This window comes from Cryptococcus neoformans, chromosome 1 (genome assembly GCF_000149245.1).
Source record: "Cryptococcus neoformans var. grubii H99 chromosome 1, complete sequence".
NCBI classification, from domain to species: Eukaryota; Fungi; Basidiomycota; class Tremellomycetes; order Tremellales; family Cryptococcaceae; genus Cryptococcus; species Cryptococcus neoformans.
The window spans coordinates 198,779-215,000 of NC_026745.1; the positions used below are offsets into that span (position 1 = coordinate 198,779).

General features: G+C 47.0%; 7 protein-coding genes; 4 read left to right on the top strand and 3 right to left on the bottom strand.

Annotated features, from left to right (window-relative positions):
* The first annotated feature begins 406 nt into the window (after nucleotides 1-406).
* On the top strand, nucleotides 407-2,419 carry CNAG_00072 (protein disulfide-isomerase). XM_012190782.1 has 11 exons: nucleotides 407-558; nucleotides 621-655; nucleotides 712-720; nucleotides 792-814; nucleotides 870-910; nucleotides 968-1,049; nucleotides 1,102-1,180; nucleotides 1,241-1,379; nucleotides 1,453-1,677; nucleotides 1,755-2,014; nucleotides 2,086-2,419. Exons 1-11 carry the CDS (start codon nucleotides 460-462, stop codon nucleotides 2,327-2,329), a joined length of 1,236 nt encoding a protein of 411 aa, XP_012046172.1. The 5' UTR covers nucleotides 407-459; the 3' UTR covers nucleotides 2,330-2,419.
* CNAG_00073 (nuclear mRNA splicing protein) lies at nucleotides 2,363-6,412 on the bottom strand. XM_012191117.1 has 8 exons: nucleotides 6,032-6,412; nucleotides 5,331-5,941; nucleotides 5,047-5,281; nucleotides 4,831-4,996; nucleotides 4,145-4,778; nucleotides 3,821-4,086; nucleotides 3,140-3,768; nucleotides 2,363-3,086 (listed from the first exon to the last, which is right to left on the bottom strand). Exons 2-8 carry the CDS (start codon nucleotides 5,697-5,699, stop codon nucleotides 2,815-2,817), a joined length of 2,571 nt encoding a protein of 856 aa, XP_012046507.1. The 5' UTR covers nucleotides 5,700-5,941; nucleotides 6,032-6,412; the 3' UTR covers nucleotides 2,363-2,814.
* Nucleotides 6,413-6,626: 214 nt separating this feature from the next.
* On the top strand, nucleotides 6,627-9,559 carry CNAG_00074 (protein PNS1). XM_012191118.1 has 16 exons: nucleotides 6,627-7,335; nucleotides 7,391-7,457; nucleotides 7,513-7,591; nucleotides 7,651-7,668; nucleotides 7,728-7,800; nucleotides 7,870-8,036; nucleotides 8,088-8,219; nucleotides 8,275-8,463; nucleotides 8,525-8,602; nucleotides 8,664-8,670; nucleotides 8,738-8,748; nucleotides 8,810-8,911; nucleotides 8,973-9,038; nucleotides 9,095-9,134; nucleotides 9,194-9,257; nucleotides 9,314-9,559. Exons 1-16 carry the CDS (start codon nucleotides 6,902-6,904, stop codon nucleotides 9,440-9,442), a joined length of 1,656 nt encoding a protein of 551 aa, XP_012046508.1. The 5' UTR covers nucleotides 6,627-6,901; the 3' UTR covers nucleotides 9,443-9,559.
* Nucleotides 9,524-10,547, bottom strand: CNAG_00075 (hypothetical protein). XM_012191119.1 has 3 exons: nucleotides 10,394-10,547; nucleotides 10,164-10,318; nucleotides 9,524-10,097 (listed from the first exon to the last, which is right to left on the bottom strand). Exons 1-3 carry the CDS (start codon nucleotides 10,469-10,471, stop codon nucleotides 9,857-9,859), a joined length of 474 nt encoding a protein of 157 aa, XP_012046509.1. The 5' UTR covers nucleotides 10,472-10,547; the 3' UTR covers nucleotides 9,524-9,856.
* A 196-nt stretch (nucleotides 10,548-10,743) lies between these two features.
* On the top strand, nucleotides 10,744-13,262 carry CNAG_00076 (A/G-specific adenine glycosylase). XM_012190783.1 has 12 exons: nucleotides 10,744-11,149; nucleotides 11,202-11,280; nucleotides 11,341-11,347; nucleotides 11,409-11,446; nucleotides 11,500-11,571; nucleotides 11,628-11,646; nucleotides 11,696-11,839; nucleotides 11,884-11,924; nucleotides 11,972-12,133; nucleotides 12,193-12,285; nucleotides 12,341-12,560; nucleotides 12,614-13,262. Exons 1-12 carry the CDS (start codon nucleotides 10,839-10,841, stop codon nucleotides 13,141-13,143), a joined length of 1,716 nt encoding a protein of 571 aa, XP_012046173.1. The 5' UTR covers nucleotides 10,744-10,838; the 3' UTR covers nucleotides 13,144-13,262.
* A 450-nt stretch (nucleotides 13,263-13,712) lies between these two features.
* CNAG_07947 (hypothetical protein) lies at nucleotides 13,713-14,355 on the bottom strand. XM_012191684.1 has 2 exons: nucleotides 14,277-14,355; nucleotides 13,713-14,138 (listed from the first exon to the last, which is right to left on the bottom strand). Exons 1-2 carry the CDS (start codon nucleotides 14,326-14,328, stop codon nucleotides 13,891-13,893), a joined length of 300 nt encoding a protein of 99 aa, XP_012047074.1. The 5' UTR covers nucleotides 14,329-14,355; the 3' UTR covers nucleotides 13,713-13,890.
* Nucleotides 14,356-14,585: 230 nt separating this feature from the next.
* CNAG_00077 (solute carrier family 26 (sodium-independent sulfate anion transporter), member 11) overlaps nucleotides 14,586-16,222 on the top strand; it is a 3,166-nt gene continuing 1,529 nt past the window's right edge. Inside the window, exons 1-5 of the mRNA XM_012191120.1 lie at nucleotides 14,586-14,717; nucleotides 14,777-15,188; nucleotides 15,246-15,331; nucleotides 15,382-15,695; nucleotides 15,752-16,222. The exon at nucleotides 15,752-16,222 is cut by the window's right edge and continues 1,529 nt beyond it. Of these exons, the coding sequence (XP_012046510.1) occupies nucleotides 14,886-15,188; nucleotides 15,246-15,331; nucleotides 15,382-15,695; nucleotides 15,752-16,222 (1,174 nt within the window). The 5' untranslated portion in view covers nucleotides 14,586-14,717; nucleotides 14,777-14,885. The remainder of the gene's footprint in view (nucleotides 14,718-14,776; nucleotides 15,189-15,245; nucleotides 15,332-15,381; nucleotides 15,696-15,751) is intronic.

Below are 16,222 nucleotides of genomic sequence, written 5' to 3' on the forward strand. Positions count from 1 at the left end.
AATAATAATGTCTTCACGGCGGAGTTGAGGTCAGTTCTTTGATATAAAGGAGGGCCAGGAAGGAAGTGTAAGCCGCGCGGACATGAAGGGGCCTGGCGAGATAACTTGGTCGGCCGATTTCCAAAACTTTTTTTTTTTCTTTTCTTTGGAAATGGCCGGTTAAAAATATACTTTGCCGCTCAAAAGGCTTTGTGATTCGTCTTTAATGCTCTATGTGAAGAAAGATGGACAGAAGCGGAGAAAAAATAACGAAGAAGGAAAGACGGACAGAGGAGATGATGCGTCAGAATGAAAGGTGGAAAGGCGAATTTTATGACGTGGATGGTGGAGGTCGCTGGATGAGCCCGCCGCAACTCACCCCCCCGCATCGCAGCATAGTCAGTAATCGTACGCATTCCATTATTCTCTCAAGACTGCATCCCCCATTTCTTATTTTTATTCTATTTTTTTTTACAGAAAATGCGGCTCAGTGTCTCAATCTCAGCGGCTCTTATCGCCTTTACATCTTTGGTATCCGCCAGCAAGGTCGTGGATCTCGACAACAACAACTTTGATCAGGTACGTCCATCTCCTAAACAAAAAGCAGTGATAAGGACGCGATAGCTGACATTTGAGGATAGATTGTTGGACAGGACAAGGGTGCCCTTGTTGAATTGTGGGTTTAGATGGTTACTGTATGTCAATAAAGTGGTTTGCTAATCATCAACTTAGTTTCGCACCGTGAGTTTAGCTAGAGCATCTGTGTAGAGAGATGTGTACGAAGGAAGATTATGCTGATCAGCGTCGCGAAGATGGTGTGGTCACTGCAAGAACCGTACGATGCACACAAGATTCAAAATACTCTTGTCGTTGCTGACTTTTTGCTTTAGTCGCTCCTACATATGAGCTCCTTGCCGATGCTTTCCCTTCTGTTCGTTACTTACCTACATACCAACAAGGGACCTTACAGCTGACAAATATCTTGCAGGACAAAGTTATCATCGCCAAGACTGATGCCGATGGTGTCGGGCGGGAACTCGGTTCTCGATTCGGTGTCTCTGGTTTCCCCAGTATGTCTTTGAAACCCGAGCCTTCGGTTCCGTAATGCTAACCAATTCTCAGCTCTCAAGTGGTTCCCTGCTGGCTCCCTTGAGCCCATACCTTACAGCGGTGCTCGAGACCTCGAAACCCTTGCCGCATTGTCAGTAATATCCTTCTACCCACGCAAAGAAGGGCACGCTAATAATCGCACTGTACATAGCGTTACCAAGCAATCTGGCGTCAAGTCCAACATCAAGCCTCCTCCTCCTCCCGCTTACACTGAACTCGATGTTTCCAACTTTGACGATGTCGTCCTTAACGAGAGCAAAAATGTCCTTGTCGCTTTCACTGCTCCTTGGGTGAGTTATCATCATCACGGAGGGGCCACACCTTTCCATCGATGAACTGATTTTCATGGTCCATGCATTATAGTGCGGTCACTGCAAGAACATGAAGCCCGCCTACGAAAAGGTCGCTAAAATCTTCTCCTCTGAGCCCGACGTTGTCATCGCTTTGATGGATGCCGACGACGCTGAGAACAAGCCCGTCGCTCAGAGGTACGGTGTCTCCAGCTTCCCCACTATCAAGTTTTTCCCCAAGGGTTCCAAGGAGCCTGTCGCCTATGACTCTGGTAGGACCGCCGAACAGTTTGTCAACGTACGTATACCCAAACTCCAAATATTCGCTGCCATAGAGGGATGTTGGTTGCTGATAGTCATAACTGTCGATTACAGTGGATCAACGAAAAGTCTGGCACTCACCGATCTGTTTCCGGTCTCCTTTCCGAGACTGCGGGCCGCGTCCTTACCCTTGACACCCTCGCTTCCGAGTTCTTCTCCGCCAATGTACCTGAGCGTCCTGAGATTGTCAAGAAGGCCCAGGAGGCTGTCACTACTCTCGACGGAAAGAGCAAGACTACTGCCGATTACTATGTCAAGGCTATGGAGAGGATTATCGCCAAGGGTGAAGAGTGGTTGACCAAGGAACAGACTCGGTACGTCTTCTCTCTTTAGCCAAGGAAGAGAAGATCAACTTTTGCTGACGGATATTTATGTCGATAAACAGACTTGCCAATCTCCTAGCTTCCCCGTCTCTCGCTCCTACCAAGCTCGACGAGCTCAAGGTCAAGATCAACATTCTTTCCGCTTTTGCCTCCAAAAAGGCTAGTGAGGCTTACGACTCTGCCGAGGAGGTTCTTGAGGGCGCTTGGGACTCTGCCAAGCAAATCCCTATCCAGGCGAAGGATGGTCTCGACCAGTTTGCTGATGCTGTTGAGGAGAAAGCCAAGAGAGTTAGGTCTGATCTCTAGTCTGATCTGTTCGTTCCCAATAGGAAAGATTTTAAAACAAATACTCCTTGATAAATGCATAACAACCATGAAAAGAACCTTATCGTGAATCGTGCAAGTCCAAGTATTGTGGCTAATAATGGCATCAATGTTATTGTCACTTATTCTCTACACACTACTGATGTAAAATAACTGTTTTGCGATAATAAATAAAGAAAAGAATATCGGGTCATAGCTGACTATCGCAGACTCTGTCAATGACAAAAGAAACAGACGAAAAGAAATAAAAAATGATGCTAAAAAAAGAGCAAAAATGCACAGTCCTTTGCTTATCCACTTTCCTTTGAATAATACTTCTTCTCTTGCGTCTATTTACCTATCTTGCGTACCTTTTGATTTCTGTAGTGCTACAATATTTTCCCTGTACGCTTTTAAGGCCAAAATATACTAGTTCCCCAACAAAAAACAGAAAAGCAAGAAAACGATAACTTCTCCTTAGCATCGGCTCAAGCCAACCCCCAAAGTCTGACAACTCCGTCCGCACCTGCACTTCCGATGACTGGTAATTCCGGATGACTAGCCACCGCGCAGACGCCCTCATCTGCCCTTCCTCTGTGCCCTGCCAATTCCTGGATTGAAGTCTTCTTTGTCAAATCCCACAGACGAACTGTACAGTCGACAGACGAAGTAAGGATGCACGTTGGGGATGAGGGTGATAGAGCAAGAGAAGTTATAGGTGCGGGATGAGCGAGGACTGTATGCGTCGGAGTAGTGGACGCTATTGTGGTTGTTAGATGTCTCGGCGTAATAGGATAAAGACATGCCACTTACAAGATTTAACATCGTAGAATCGAAGGTATCCGTCTTCATGAGCCGTTACAATAGCCGGTAAAGTCGGGTGGCTCAAGATGGCATTTACCTGAGAGTCCGCACCTTGACCTTCCCCTCCAAACAAGCGCACTTCCTCTCCAGCATCCACATCCCATAATCTCGCCTTTCCATCCGACGTACCCACAAGCACTTTTCCAAAGTCTAGGTTGAAAACTGCCAGACACGTCGGTATGACACCATCGCCAAAAGAGCTGAATGACTTTTCGAGCTTCCAGTTACTCGCGGATGGAGAAGAGCCAGATCGTTCCCAAAGCTTCACCGAACCATCTGAGGAGGCGCTGACAAGGCGGCCTTCAATGGCTTCCTTCCCTGGTTGGCTGACTTCTTGAGGAGGAAGGAGACAGATGTCCCAGACAGATTCGGTATGACCTTCAAGTGTCTGGACAGCAACAGAAGGATTATAGGTAGCGTACGGGTCATGATTGTGAGCTGGCAATTGCCAGAGGCGGATAGTAGAGTCCAGAGAGGCAGAGAATATTATAGAAAGGGCGTTGGATATGGTCACGGATGTGATAGCGGCGGTGTGACCACGCAAAGTCATGATAGGCTCAATTTCTTGAGTAGTATGTCTACCGGCTTCCAGTTAGTCACTGATATATCTCTGAATCAGACAAGACATACCTGTGGGAAATGATACTAGCTGAGTCCACTGACCAAACCTTCACTGTACAATCATCACCGCCAGTCGCCAACATGATTCCAGGACCATGAGCAAACGCAATGGCTCTGACAATGTCCAAGTGACTCTTCAGGCTCCTTTTGGATACCCATATCTTATCGATTGAATCATCCGCTTTGACTTCTTCCTCCTCGGTATTGAGCGACAAGGTCGTGAGTCGGTCGTCTTCGGACTGATCGGGCACCTTTCGTGCTCTTTCCTCCTTTGCCTATGACAATAGCTTAGTTCTGTTCAGGACATGTATGTCTGTATACAAAAAGACTCACCTTTTCCGCTTCCTCGTTGGCAGCCTTCAATTCTTCTCGCCATGCAGTCTTACTATCCGGCCTATATATGGCTGTCAAAAGCTGTTTTCCCGGCTCATCCGAATCTTTCCCCGCACTCAGCGATTGTGGCTCATCCTCGCTTTTAGTCGTAGAGATTTCTGGTAAGTTTACTGTTCTCGGGGACGGGGAGGATGGGGGGCGATTATTATCGCTGGAGGGTAAAAGTGCCGGATCTAAGCCTGGACGATGAAACGCCAAGGGTGAAGGAGAGACGGACTTTTCCATGGGTTGTGATGTCGGAAAGGAAGCAGAAGGCCCAGGCGGCAATGCAGGGGCTGGAATAGAAGGAATAGATTTGTCCTTTTCACCGTTCATTTGATCATTTGCAGGGACTGATGTCGAGCCGGCAGTCTCTTTGGACTCTGCAGCTTCGTCGTTTCGTTTACGAGTGTGAAGAGGTTGGACAGACTCTTCAGACAATTCTTTTCGGGGTCGTTCGTAAATGTCAACTTCGGGGTGATTAGGGTCGTGTGACACTTCCGGCTGAGGAAGAACAGAAGGGTCTACAGGAGGGTATGGAGGGAGAGGATTGAGGGCACCGGGAGAAGTAAGGTAGCTGATCTCTTGAAGACATCTATCAAGAGCAGGTGAGATATTTCCACAGGGCTTATATCATTATGACATACTGTTTGAGATATTCCCGACTTCGTGCACGGGCTTTAGGATCTCTAGGCGCGACACCGATGCTCTTCCATTGATTTGCCTCAGCAGGCTGAGAGCGAGACATGATTGTAGAGGATTTGCTGATGGCAGCAGAATGGATGCCGTTCACCTTGGTTGGCTTCTCAACAACTAAAAGATGGTCAAATCGGGACAGGGAAGAAGAGGAAGGCAAAACACACTGTCTTCTTGACTACATTCACTTCCGCTACCTTCCTTGTCTCCTGTTGAAAGCCTGTCTTCGTCCTGAAGTGCAGCCAAGCGAGTAGGCGGGACACTATTGAGCTTGCCTCCGGCACCAACCCGCTTTGTTCTCTCTTGTCGTAGTGCAAACTCGAGCATTTTGACTCTCCTCAACAAATCCACCTTGAGGTTTTCTGCTGATCTTCTTTGTCCTTCCAGCAATGCAATCCGGGCCTAGAGAGGCATTAGCACCTGGATCCTCTCGAGTGCAAGATCAACATACCCTCATCTCTGCTCTCTCAATTTCCCACTCGTTTCTGTCTCTCTCCCATCTTCTCCATTCGCTTTGTAGATAATGTAGCACCGACGCGAGGTTCATCTCTTGACCAGGAGTGCTGCCACTTCCACTTGCGCCATCTGCAGTACCGTTTGTCGATTGAGGTCCTTGCTGTGGTAGCTGTTGTTGTTGCTGCTGCTGTTGCTGACCTTGCTGTTGAGGTTGTTGATACTGCTGGTACTGCTGGTACTGTTGCTGAGGAACGGGTCCTGCAGGTCCTCTGTGTTGCATACCAGGATTCTGAGGGTCATACTGAGAGCGTGGCTGTTGGCTGGCAGGGCTGAAGAGCTGACTCCTCTGGACGGCACGGTTCATGTTGGTTATATATCAATGTTGTCCCATGTGGGTTGTAAGATGGTACACAGTCCGTTCCGAGTGTATTCTGTGGTTGATGCAGACGGGTGGCGGGTGGAAGATAGAGTTTTATGTATATAGTATATCTTCGTTCTTCCTTCCTATTGCCTACCAGTTCAGCTCACCTCGAGGTCTGTGCGCCCTTCGTCATACAACGCGGGAATTTCGGCGTTAAGTCGCGTGGCGTGGGGCTGCAACATCCACTACATATGCGAATGAACAACGAAACAGGCAATTAAATTGTGCGTGCAGCTTGCAACAAGGCAGTGTACACTTCTACAGGGGGTACATACCTCATATGCCTATATATTGCAGGCTTCAGCAATGTCCGCGGCTCCATAGTAGGACACAGAAAACTGGCACGCGCGCATCTCCCAGCTAGTCAACCTGGCTTGTTAATAAGAACAAGAAGACACTCCCGAAAAGAAGGCGGCCGTGAGCATTGCGATGCAAAATAGTCTCTCTACTTTCTTCAATTGGGTTGAGAATGACTACAGCATGTCTTTCCTGATCAGCTTCGTAACGACATACCCATATGGCCGTTTTTTCCCACAAAGCGTCACAGCACGAATGATAAGAGATATATGTAGAGTCCTAAGGACCATTCGGTTGAGTTAATAACCTAGTTTCATTATTGGGCCCTCCCACAGTTTTCAAGCGAAGGACGATAGTCATGCTATAATGATACGGCAAGAAATAAGATTAGACAACTCAATGATGTGGTCCGGTGTCGGTTTTCAGGCAGATCTTGGCTAGACACAGCAAGCACAGCATGTCACAACACATCATCTACAAGCGAGATTCCTTGGGCTTCTTGGAAGCATTGACGAGGTGCTTCATCGACATCTACAGGCTACTTTGCAACACATACTTTTGGGTCTATATTGAGGAATCTGTTGGGAAGAATTTGAATATATAACATCCAAAAAATCTCGGAGCTATTTCTTGTCTAATCGCGTTTGGTGGTCTTGCTGGATGGGATGTCTTGTTTTGACGATGATGTCATTTCTGGGCCAGTCTTGTCTTAGCCTTTCCTTAATTTTGCTGGTGTTTCTTTTGACGGGATCTTTACGTTTCATACGCAAGAATAGACCTGTACGGCACGTTATTATCTCAAACATCTTTTAATATTCCTTTGCACCAATAACTCGCCCTTCTGCAAAATGAGTGCCCAGGAATTCTACCAAGGCGGGAATCAGAATGGGTATCAACAACAACAATTCGCTCCTCCCCCTGGCGGTCCACCTCAAGATCAAAACAGGGGCAAGCAGGAGTATGTCCCTCCCCAGGGCCAAGCGCCCAATTACAACATGAGGCCTTCCCAGCCTTATGCCTCTACCAACCCCGAAACGGGTGGCCAGCCCGTATACCAAGACACTGCGCCCTTCTCCCAAGCAAACGAGAAGACGGGAGAGAGGATGAACCCTCGAAAGAGGGTGAACGATATTATTCCGCTGATATTGTTTATCGCTGCCGTTATTGGGTTTGCGGTTGTTTCCGGTATCGCGATACATAGTTTCGTGCAGGTCAATGGTTTGGGAGGTGGAATGGGTGACTCTAGTATAGGGCGTACAGGAACCAGTATAACTCTCGATTAGTAGGTTACTTTTTTCATTAGGTCCAAATGGGAACTTACTTTTAACATAATCAAGCCACACGGTCTACCTTCTTCTAGTTGTCGTCGCTCTCGGTTTGGTCATTGCATCTTTATATCTTATGGTGAGTTACCCTCACCGTAGTCTGTGCAATAACACGGCTCATTCAACAATTCAAGGCCTTGAGGGCGTTCACTAAGATCATTCTTGAAGTCACTCTAGCATTGACGGTCATTCTTAACATTGGTATCTGTATTTGTAAGCTACAAGTACATCATAGAATGTGGGAGTAAGGTGCTGATGTATCATAACACAAGACTATTTTATCATCAAGTGTATGTGTATTGCTGTTAAAAATCTTACGTTTAACGGCCTCGACTAACTTTCATAATAGATTGGTCTGGAGCTATCATCTTCCTTGTCATTGCCCTTCTTTCAGTCTTCTTCTACTGGGGCATGCGAAAGCGGTGAGTTTTTTTTTTTTTTGGGATTGTAGCTGCGAAATACTGGGAGCTCACATTTTGTCGGCCACTCAGTATCCCTCTGGCCAAATTGCTTCTTCAAACCACAATTGACGTTACAAAGCACCACCCCTCGGTATACGTTGTTGTCTTCATCGGTCTCATCATCCAAGCAGCTGTATCAGTTTGGTACACTTTCACCTGTATTTCCATTTATGTTAAGTGGACTCCAGGCAGTGCTGGTAAGTCCGTCCGATCCCATGAGGTAATGGCTGAGCGGCTAAATGGATTAGCTTGCTCCGGCGGGGGTTGCTCCTCTAGCAAGGTAGCAGGTCTGGTATTCTACGTCACTTTTGCCTACCTCTGGATGTCTCAGGTTATCGGCAACGTCATTCTATGTACTCTCGCTGGTGGTGTCTTTGGAGGCAAGTCGTCTTCTCCTTGCTTCGTCCAGAACTTCACTAATCCTAGAATGTACAGGATGGTATTACTACGGTCCTCGAACTCCTGGCGGAGGTGTCCCTAAGAGGGCAAGCTTGATGGCTTTCGTGCGAGCTTCGACTCTTTCCCTTGGATCAATCGCCTTCGGAAGTCTGTTGGTTACTATCCTTGAGCTTTTGAGATTGATATTGCAACTGTTCAGACAGTATGAAGCTGGACAGGGTGACAGTGTGTTCTCTTTCCCTGTGTTGACTTTCATCCTGTGTGACTCGCGCTGACCAGATTTTAGTGATCGGATCTATCCTCATCTGCATTGCTCAATGCTGTATCGGCTGTATCCAATGGATGATCGAGTATTTCAACAAATGTGCGTCCCCCTTCCAACCCCTTATATATAAAAGTGCGGTGACTGATTATGACCTCTACAGATGCCTAGTGAGATTTCATGATGCCTTAGACGGAGCGATTATCTGCTAACCTGACCCTACTCTTCACCCAACAGCATTGAGATTGGTGAGCCCTCATTTCGGTACACGTGCTTATGGATTTACACATGACTGACGGCGATCCTTAGCTCTTTATGGCAAGTCATACATCCCTGCTGCCAAGGATACCTGGAGACTTCTGAAGGACCGCGGTATCGACGCTTTGGTGAACGACTCTCTTGTTGGTACCGGTAAGTAAAATCCAAGCCATTTGCTATGAGGAACTTATCAGCTAACTTATTTGTCGAAAAGCTCTCATGTGGGGCGCGTACGTCAACGGTTTCCTATGTGCTGTACTGGGCTACCTCTACCTCAGGTGTAAGTGACGATGCGAAGATGCTGCAAGACAAAGACACTGCTTACCATCTATATAGTCACTCATCCTGCGTACAACTCGGATGGGCAATATTCCGCGTAAGCGCTACCGCTGGCGAAATGTAGATTCACCGCTGACTCGCTTATTTTCGTAATAGACCTGTGATTCTCTTCTCATTCCTCATCGGTCTTAACGAAAGTTTCACCATTGGCAGCGCTATCGTTCGTTGTTCTCGCATATCCCCGATGAGACTCTTTAAGCTGACACATAATTTCAGGACGCTGGTGTATCCACCATCTTTGTCGGTCTGGGAGAAGACCCTATGGTGCTTGCCGAAAGGAGTCCAGGGTTGTTTGAGATGATCCGCCAGGTTTATCCTCGAGTCATCCAGGGTGTTCCTCATTAGTTTATTACTTTATAATTCTTAGATAGGTCGTGCTCGAATGTTACGAGAGAACGTAGATCTGTTATACACCGTCAATTCATTATAATGTATATGTCAGCTACGCACTTCCCCTCCAGACGTTACGGTATTATGGCTCTTTATCTGCAAAGAAGCCCTTGAATCACTTTAGACTCAAGCTTTACTGTGACGAGATTAAGGAAGAATTGATTGTCATTTCATAAGAAAATCTGTAGCGGGAGGGCTCGGCTTTAGAAGCTGATTGCTTTAGACTGAATCTGAGGACTGCACTAATGCTAGTTTCATCTTCCATAAGGTGCTGGGATGGGCTTGCTGACCCAGTCTGTTATTTTCATTGCAAAATTGTAGTGCATATTGCATCTATTAGTCAACCGCCTTTTCGCCGGCCCTACTTTTTTACACACCATCTTTCCACGCAGCCTTCTCCGCTCGGACATTACCCTCTTTCTGTCTTTCAGGATCTTCTGTGGCGGCACCAGCAACGCTCTCAAGCTTTCCCTTAACCCCTTCAACACTAGGTACTGGGATGGCAGCAATGGAATCAGAGGTGGCTTGCTTATAGTCCCACTGAGCCTTCTCAGCCTGAGTATTGCCTTCCGTTTGCTTTTCTTGGTCTCCGGTCACGTAGCCAAAGACACTAAATAGATACCACTAGGATTAGAACCGCCCAGCCTCATAATCCATTACTTCTGGAGAAACTCACGACTTAACCTTACCGACACCAGAATCGACAGTGGCCGCTCCAGCCTTTTGCGCTTTGGCTGCGTCCACTTCATTTCGTCCTTCCCTCTGAAGCTTATGACCTGTCTGGGCCCATGAAGAGGCTCCCATCGATTCAGGGAGAATATTTCCAATAGCCTATGGTTAGGTCTCATTAAAACGAAGCTAGGTAGAGATGAGAGATGGGAATATCTCGCTGACGAGCTAACGTACCTGTTGTACGAGACCTGAAGCAGAGTTAAGCTGCCCAGTCATTTGGGATGGTTCGTTCTTTTGTTCTTGGGGACACATAATGTTGATGTTGAGTGAGACTAAGAGCAAAAAACAACAACTTGGATTATTTGTCTACTTATCATGCCCTTGTTCGTTGTCTGCTTGAACAAAGCAGAGCATTACGTACGAGCATCTCATTCGGACAGTAACCGAAAAGATAGCCATGACGTCATGTTGTACACAACAGATACTTCTTCGCCGGCGTGCGCGACCGTCGCCGAATACTATTACGCGTCGGAGGATGAGGTTAATTAATTAACGAAAGACGCGTCGAAATTATCGACCTTCAATTTGCCCCAGAAGATTGCTGTTGTCGAATAGAACAGATTGTAACAATCATCGAGCTCTAATAGCCATCAGCTCCTCCGACCCACAGAAGCCAGACATGCGCCAGAATTCAAGCTCGCCATCAATCTATTCAGTTTCCGATTCGGGCTCCAGCGACTATACCCCCAGCGTCTCAGAAACCAAACGGTCGTCCATCAAACGAAAACGTGCTGCACCAGCTTCCACGAAAAGCAGAATTAAAACGACTATTGTAAAGCCGGTACGCGGAAAGGGCAATGCAGTAGATGATATAGAGGATATAGAAGACCTTGATGTCACAGTCTCTCGGAGACACGGAATGGATTACCATTCCGTTGATAAGATCGTAAACGAGAAGGAGAGCTTACTGGAATGGTTTGAATGCGTGAGGTGGGTGAGATCTGGGCGGAAGGCGGACCTATTACGCTAACAGTTCCATCAGAGAGAAAAGAGGTATGCCTTGGCGGAAGAAATACGACCCATCTTTAAGCTTTGAAGAAAAAGGACAGAGGGCATACGAGGCATGTATCTATTCTTCCTTCGTGCGTCAAGAGGTTTCCAGCTAATCCATTACACGTTAGATATGGGGTGAGCTTTAATCGAAAGGATTTTGAGCAATAATAACAGAGACTTATGGTGTGAATGATAGTTAGCGAAGTAATGCTTCAGCAAACTCAGGTCACAACTGTGAGAATTTAAGGTCTAACCATCTCATTTCATGACTCACGTTTGCGGTATAGGTTATTGCTTATTGGCATCGGTGGATGGAGCGATGGCCAACAATCGGCGACTTGGCAAAGGCGGACGTGGAAGTTCGTATCAAGCACTTACAATAAGATATTATCAGCTGACGATTAGAATCGGACAGGAAGTTAATGCTGCGTGGCGTAAGTTATCAGCTCCTTGAAAAGCAAGTTTAACGACTGTCGCCTTTAGGTGGATTGGGATACTACCGTAGAGCAAGATCTCTGCTGGCAGGAGCGAAAACGGTCATGGGAAATTCGAAATACAACGGACGGCTTCCGGATGATCCTGCTGTTCTGGAAAAGGAAATCGACGGAGTAGGACGGTATACTGCCGGTGCGTTGCTTGTACCACGCATCCATGATCTAACGATATACAAGGGGCCATTTGTTCCATGGCTTATGGCGTGAGAACCCCTATCGTAAGTGACACCATTTCATCCCGCAATTGGTGTTGACAAATAGTCAGGTCGACGGCAATATCCATCGTCTTCTCACGCGTCTCCTTGCGGTGCATGCTCCACAAACCGCTCCTGCTACAATCAAATTCCTCTGGTGGGCAGCCGACGACCTGGTAAAACATTTACCTTCTGGAGATAAACACAAGAATGTAGTGGGTGACTGGAATCAAGTAAGTGACTTACAAAACATCACTTGTAAAGAGTTCGCACTGTTGATGGTATCACTCAGGCTCTGATGGAACTGGGTAATCAAGTGTGTAAGCCCGCAAACCCGGAATGCGGTGTTTGTCCTCTGCAAAAAGCTTGCAAAGGTTATGCAGAGGCATGTTAATTCATCTGAGAGCTTTTCGATCCTTGTACTGATACCCAATCCTCAGCTTTCCAACTCTCCACAGTTGTCTACGACTAAGTCAGATTGCAAGCTGTGCGCCCCAATACCCTGTGGTATTGAGACAGACAAAATTCCGACCGTAATGGTGTTCCCCATGAAGAAGGAGAAGAAGGTGTCGAGAGTTGAGGAAGAGACTGTATGTGTCGTCCAGTGGAGAGGTGACGGAGATCAGAGGAGATGGTTGTTTACGAAGCGCCCGGAGAAAGGTGAGCGCGTATCAGGCTGCATGGGGCACGTATAAGCTGATGGAGCTGGTCAGGCTTACTCGCCGGTCTCTTTGAGCCTCCTACCACGCCTGTTTCAGCAGGTCTATCCTCCACCGAAAGGCTCAGTGCATCCCTAGAAGCGCTGTCAAATTATATCAAAATCACGGAAGGGGAAGCGGAAGGCTTGCAAACGTCAAACAGGGATGTAGGCAATATATCACATATCTTTTCTCATATCAACATGACCTACCACATTCATCTTCTCATACTCGCATCCCCTGGCAACGAACCTCCATCTGTCAAATCCAAGACACCTCGGCCGGCTGTATGGCTCAATGAAGAAGAAGTCGAAAAGGCGAATGTTGGAACAGGTGTGAAGAAGGTATGGGCAGAGATCTACGGATCTTGGGGTAGTTTTGAGGAGTCAAAGATGGGAGCGGTATTGGCGAAGAAACAAAAGAGAATGAACAATAAATCGACGAAATCTAAGCCTGTCGGGGCAAACAGGAACGAGAAGATTGTCAAGAAAGTGATGATGCCGGTTATGCCGACTACGAGAAAGAACGTTGATGTTGTTGAGTGATGGCACTTGTACCTTGCTTGCTCTTTACATGTATTATATTGTCTTGCACCCATATAAACATTTTGATTCGGCATTGAGCGCCCATGTTTTTATCAAGATTCATGAATTTTTTTTTTGATACTTTGGCTGCCAGTGTTTTGTTGATCTTTGCACTACACAGGAAGCCGCAACAGTTAATACTTTGGCTGTGTGGTGCACACATGGGTCGAAATCTCTCGAAAGGAGGCGGGTCGGCACAGTTGATGCTATCTTTGCTGACCGTTTCTTTATCGCGCATGTATAGGATTGAGGAGAAGGTACAATTTGAATACGTCAAATGACACCAATGGTCAAAAGTAGTTAGTCAGATGATACTGCTGCTCATTCTTCAAGTCGGCCATCTTATGCTACAAGGCGTGAGAATACCACAACAAACGACAACGAGAGTAAAAGCAGAGGGCAGGAAGATGGATATTCAAGATGCCTGAAGGTGATGGATCGTATCTACCCAATGAGGTGATCGCAGATAATCACCACACAACAGGTCTCATTACTTATGACTCACAAATACCATCGATCAGGAATCAAAACATCATCGGAAAGTAGCATGCATAAATGCTACCTATGGCGAACTGTGCGAAAGTTGAGCTCAATGTTCAATTCCCGTCCCCATCTGCAATCACCACTGGAACTCCACCTTGATGTTGGCAAAACTGGCAACGGAGCGTGCTTCTTTGTGTTCTTCCTTGGAGTACGTATGGCTATATATTAATCGTATACGGCAGTAAACTTCGTTCGATGAAAGGCGATCTGGGAAAGTTGAAAGTCAAAATACTTGCAAGGGCTGAAAAGACAAGGGGCAAGCCTCCAACATTCGAGCGCTACTGATTGCCTATGGTTGGGTGATGATGGCGCAAGATACCAGGAAAATTTCCAGTTAATTGGTTTTTCACGCTTCTTGAAGTTTGAGGTGTAATTTCTGTTGGCGATGATGGTCGAGAGATCTAGGCGCAGAACTAAGGAAAAGGGGGATGGTCAGTTGGACCGTGGGGAAGAGTGCGAACTGAACTAAAAGACGAATAACGGAAGTGAACTGAACGTTTTTTTTGTTGATGGCGGTGATTACCGCTTACTAGGCATCATTCATCACTCACTTGCCCCTTGGTCGGATAAATAGTCAAATATTCGCCACCGCAGGCCCCCCATGAGCTTGCGTTCGATTATGGACTCCTTTGTGAGGCCGATGCATGATGTATTCATCTGCCCAACTCCATCTTTTACCTCCACTCCACTTATCAGTCATCATTTTTTGATTCCAGCGGTGAATAAATAATGAACCTGCCAAAATTGGCAGCGAGTGTTCGACGTCATTGCTTGGTAAGCCGCGGCAACCGATGTCGGGTAATATACTGGGGAAACCCTGAAGGATAATTATGCGGTTTCGACAGATGGCGTGCTCGAGAAATTTTTGCTACTCAATGGCTGTTGAAATCAAACTTGAGGGCCGCAATTGCCCATCCACTATGGTGTGCGCTTCCAACATCTGCTCTCTGCAATGCGGAGATGCCAGTATACCATGAACAGCTCCAATACTTGTTTGTGACGTCGTGCATCTTCAAATATCTGGAATCTTCTGACAAAAATCGTTTCTTAGTGAATTCGCCTTTTCAGTCATTCCCGCCGATATCACCTCCCATCCTAATCTGAAGACGTGCTCACTCTTGCTGTCGTCTTCACCTTTTTAGACAAAATAGATTCGATAGATGGGTCTTATAAAGAATAGCCTTGGGAATTCGAGAACAGGGAAATTCGTAGATTGTTCGACACCTTCACTACACGACTCGTCCTTCATTCGTATTCAGGAAGACAGTTCCTCTACGGCGGCAGCAAGAACATCGACTCAGGAAGATCTTCCCGCCTCCATGTCTCCCGACGTCAAGCCTGGCTTCCGCCCTGAAATGGTCAAGAGTAAGGTCAAGCACTACTTTGGTTACACGGAAACAACGCCAGAGACAATCTCTGTCTTCGACTGGGCAAGGAGTCAGACTCCAGCTCTTGGGCCGGGAGTGAGTGATGCGTCCATTTCTTAGATGACTGTACTGACTATATACTATATTTTTCAGATCAAAGCTTATATCCTCTCTCTTTTCCCCTTCATTCAATGGGTTCCCCGATACAACTTGACTTGGTTGTTCGGTGATCTTGTGGCGTAAGTAGATTTTCTTCTTTCCATGGTAATGGCTGACCAATCAATCCCAGTGGTATCACCGTTGGTATGGTACTTGTTCCCCAATCTCTTTCTTACGCCAAAATTGCCGAACTTGAGCCCCAATACGGTTTATACTCTTCTTTCATCGGTGTCCTTACCTACGCCTTCTTTGCCACGTCCAAGGATGTTTCCATCGGTCCGGTCGCCGTCATGTCTCTCGAGACTGGTAACGTCATTCTCAGTGTGCAAGACAAGTACGGTGATCTTTATCCCAAGCCCGTTATCGCTACTGCTTTGGCATTCATCTGTGGATTCATCGTCTTGGGGATCGGATTGTTGCGAATTGGATGGCTCGTTGAGTTCAGTGAGTTCGGAGTTTCTGAGTCGCCGCGTTCCGCAGTTTTCTGACATAATCCATAGTCCCTCAACCTGCCGTATCTGGTTTCATGACTGGTAGTGCTCTCAACATCGCCGCTGGTCAATTCCCGGCTGTCTTTGGTCTGTCCAAGAAGTTTGACACCCGTGCTGCCACATACGAGGTTATCATCAACACTCTCAAACACTTGCCAGAGGCATCGTTGGACACCGCTTTCGGTATGACCGCACTTGCCACCCTTTATGGAATCAAGTGGGGATTTACCTGGCTCGGTAAACGATACCCTCGCTATGGCCGAATCACTTTTTTCTGCCAATCTCTTCGACACGCCTTTGTCATCATCATCTGGACCATTATCTCTTGGCGTGTCAACGTTCACGCCGCTTCGCCTCGCATTTCGCTCGTCGGTCACGTCCCTTCGGGTTTGCAACACGTAGGCCGACCTTACATTGATAGCCAATTGCTTTCTGCCATCGGCCCCCACATTCCTGTTGCCACTATCATCCTTCTTCTCG

Coding starts and splice junctions, on each gene's coding strand:
- CNAG_00073 (XM_012191117.1), bottom strand. CDS start 5,699: ATGAACCGTGCCGTCCAGAGGAGTCAGCTCTTCAGCCCTGCCAGCCAA. Junction 5,282..5,330: donor TTGAGAGAGCAGAGATGAGG/GTATGTTGATCT, acceptor ATGCCTCTCTAG/GCCCGGATTGCATTGCTGGA. Junction 4,779..4,830: donor AGTCGGGAATATCTCAAACA/GTATGTCATAAT, acceptor TGCTCTTGATAG/ATGTCTTCAAGAGATCAGCT.
- CNAG_00074 (XM_012191118.1), top strand. CDS start 6,902: ATGAGTGCCCAGGAATTCTACCAAGGCGGGAATCAGAATGGGTATCAA. Junction 8,037..8,087: donor GTGGACTCCAGGCAGTGCTG/GTAAGTCCGTCC, acceptor TAAATGGATTAG/CTTGCTCCGGCGGGGGTTGC. Junction 9,135..9,193: donor TCGGATGGGCAATATTCCGC/GTAAGCGCTACC, acceptor TTTTCGTAATAG/ACCTGTGATTCTCTTCTCAT.
- CNAG_00075 (XM_012191119.1), bottom strand. CDS start 10,471: ATGTGTCCCCAAGAACAAAAGAACGAACCATCCCAAATGACTGGGCAG. Junction 10,319..10,393: donor CTTCAGGTCTCGTACAACAG/GTACGTTAGCTC, acceptor ACCTAACCATAG/GCTATTGGAAATATTCTCCC. Junction 10,098..10,163: donor GGTGTCGGTAAGGTTAAGTC/GTGAGTTTCTCC, acceptor GTATCTATTTAG/TGTCTTTGGCTACGTGACCG.
- CNAG_00076 (XM_012190783.1), top strand. CDS start 10,839: ATGCGCCAGAATTCAAGCTCGCCATCAATCTATTCAGTTTCCGATTCG. Junction 11,840..11,883: donor AGTAGGACGGTATACTGCCG/GTGCGTTGCTTG, acceptor ACGATATACAAG/GGGCCATTTGTTCCATGGCT. Junction 11,925..11,971: donor ATGGCGTGAGAACCCCTATC/GTAAGTGACACC, acceptor ACAAATAGTCAG/GTCGACGGCAATATCCATCG.
- CNAG_07947 (XM_012191684.1), bottom strand. CDS start 14,328: ATGGGGGGCCTGCGGTGGCGAATATTTGACTATTTATCCGACCAAGGG. Junction 14,139..14,276: donor TTTATCCGACCAAGGGGCAA/GTGAGTGATGAA, acceptor CCTTTTCCTTAG/TTCTGCGCCTAGATCTCTCG.
- CNAG_00072 (XM_012190782.1), top strand. CDS start 460: ATGCGGCTCAGTGTCTCAATCTCAGCGGCTCTTATCGCCTTTACATCT. Junction 1,380..1,452: donor TCGCTTTCACTGCTCCTTGG/GTGAGTTATCAT, acceptor CATGCATTATAG/TGCGGTCACTGCAAGAACAT. Junction 1,678..1,754: donor CCGCCGAACAGTTTGTCAAC/GTACGTATACCC, acceptor TGTCGATTACAG/TGGATCAACGAAAAGTCTGG.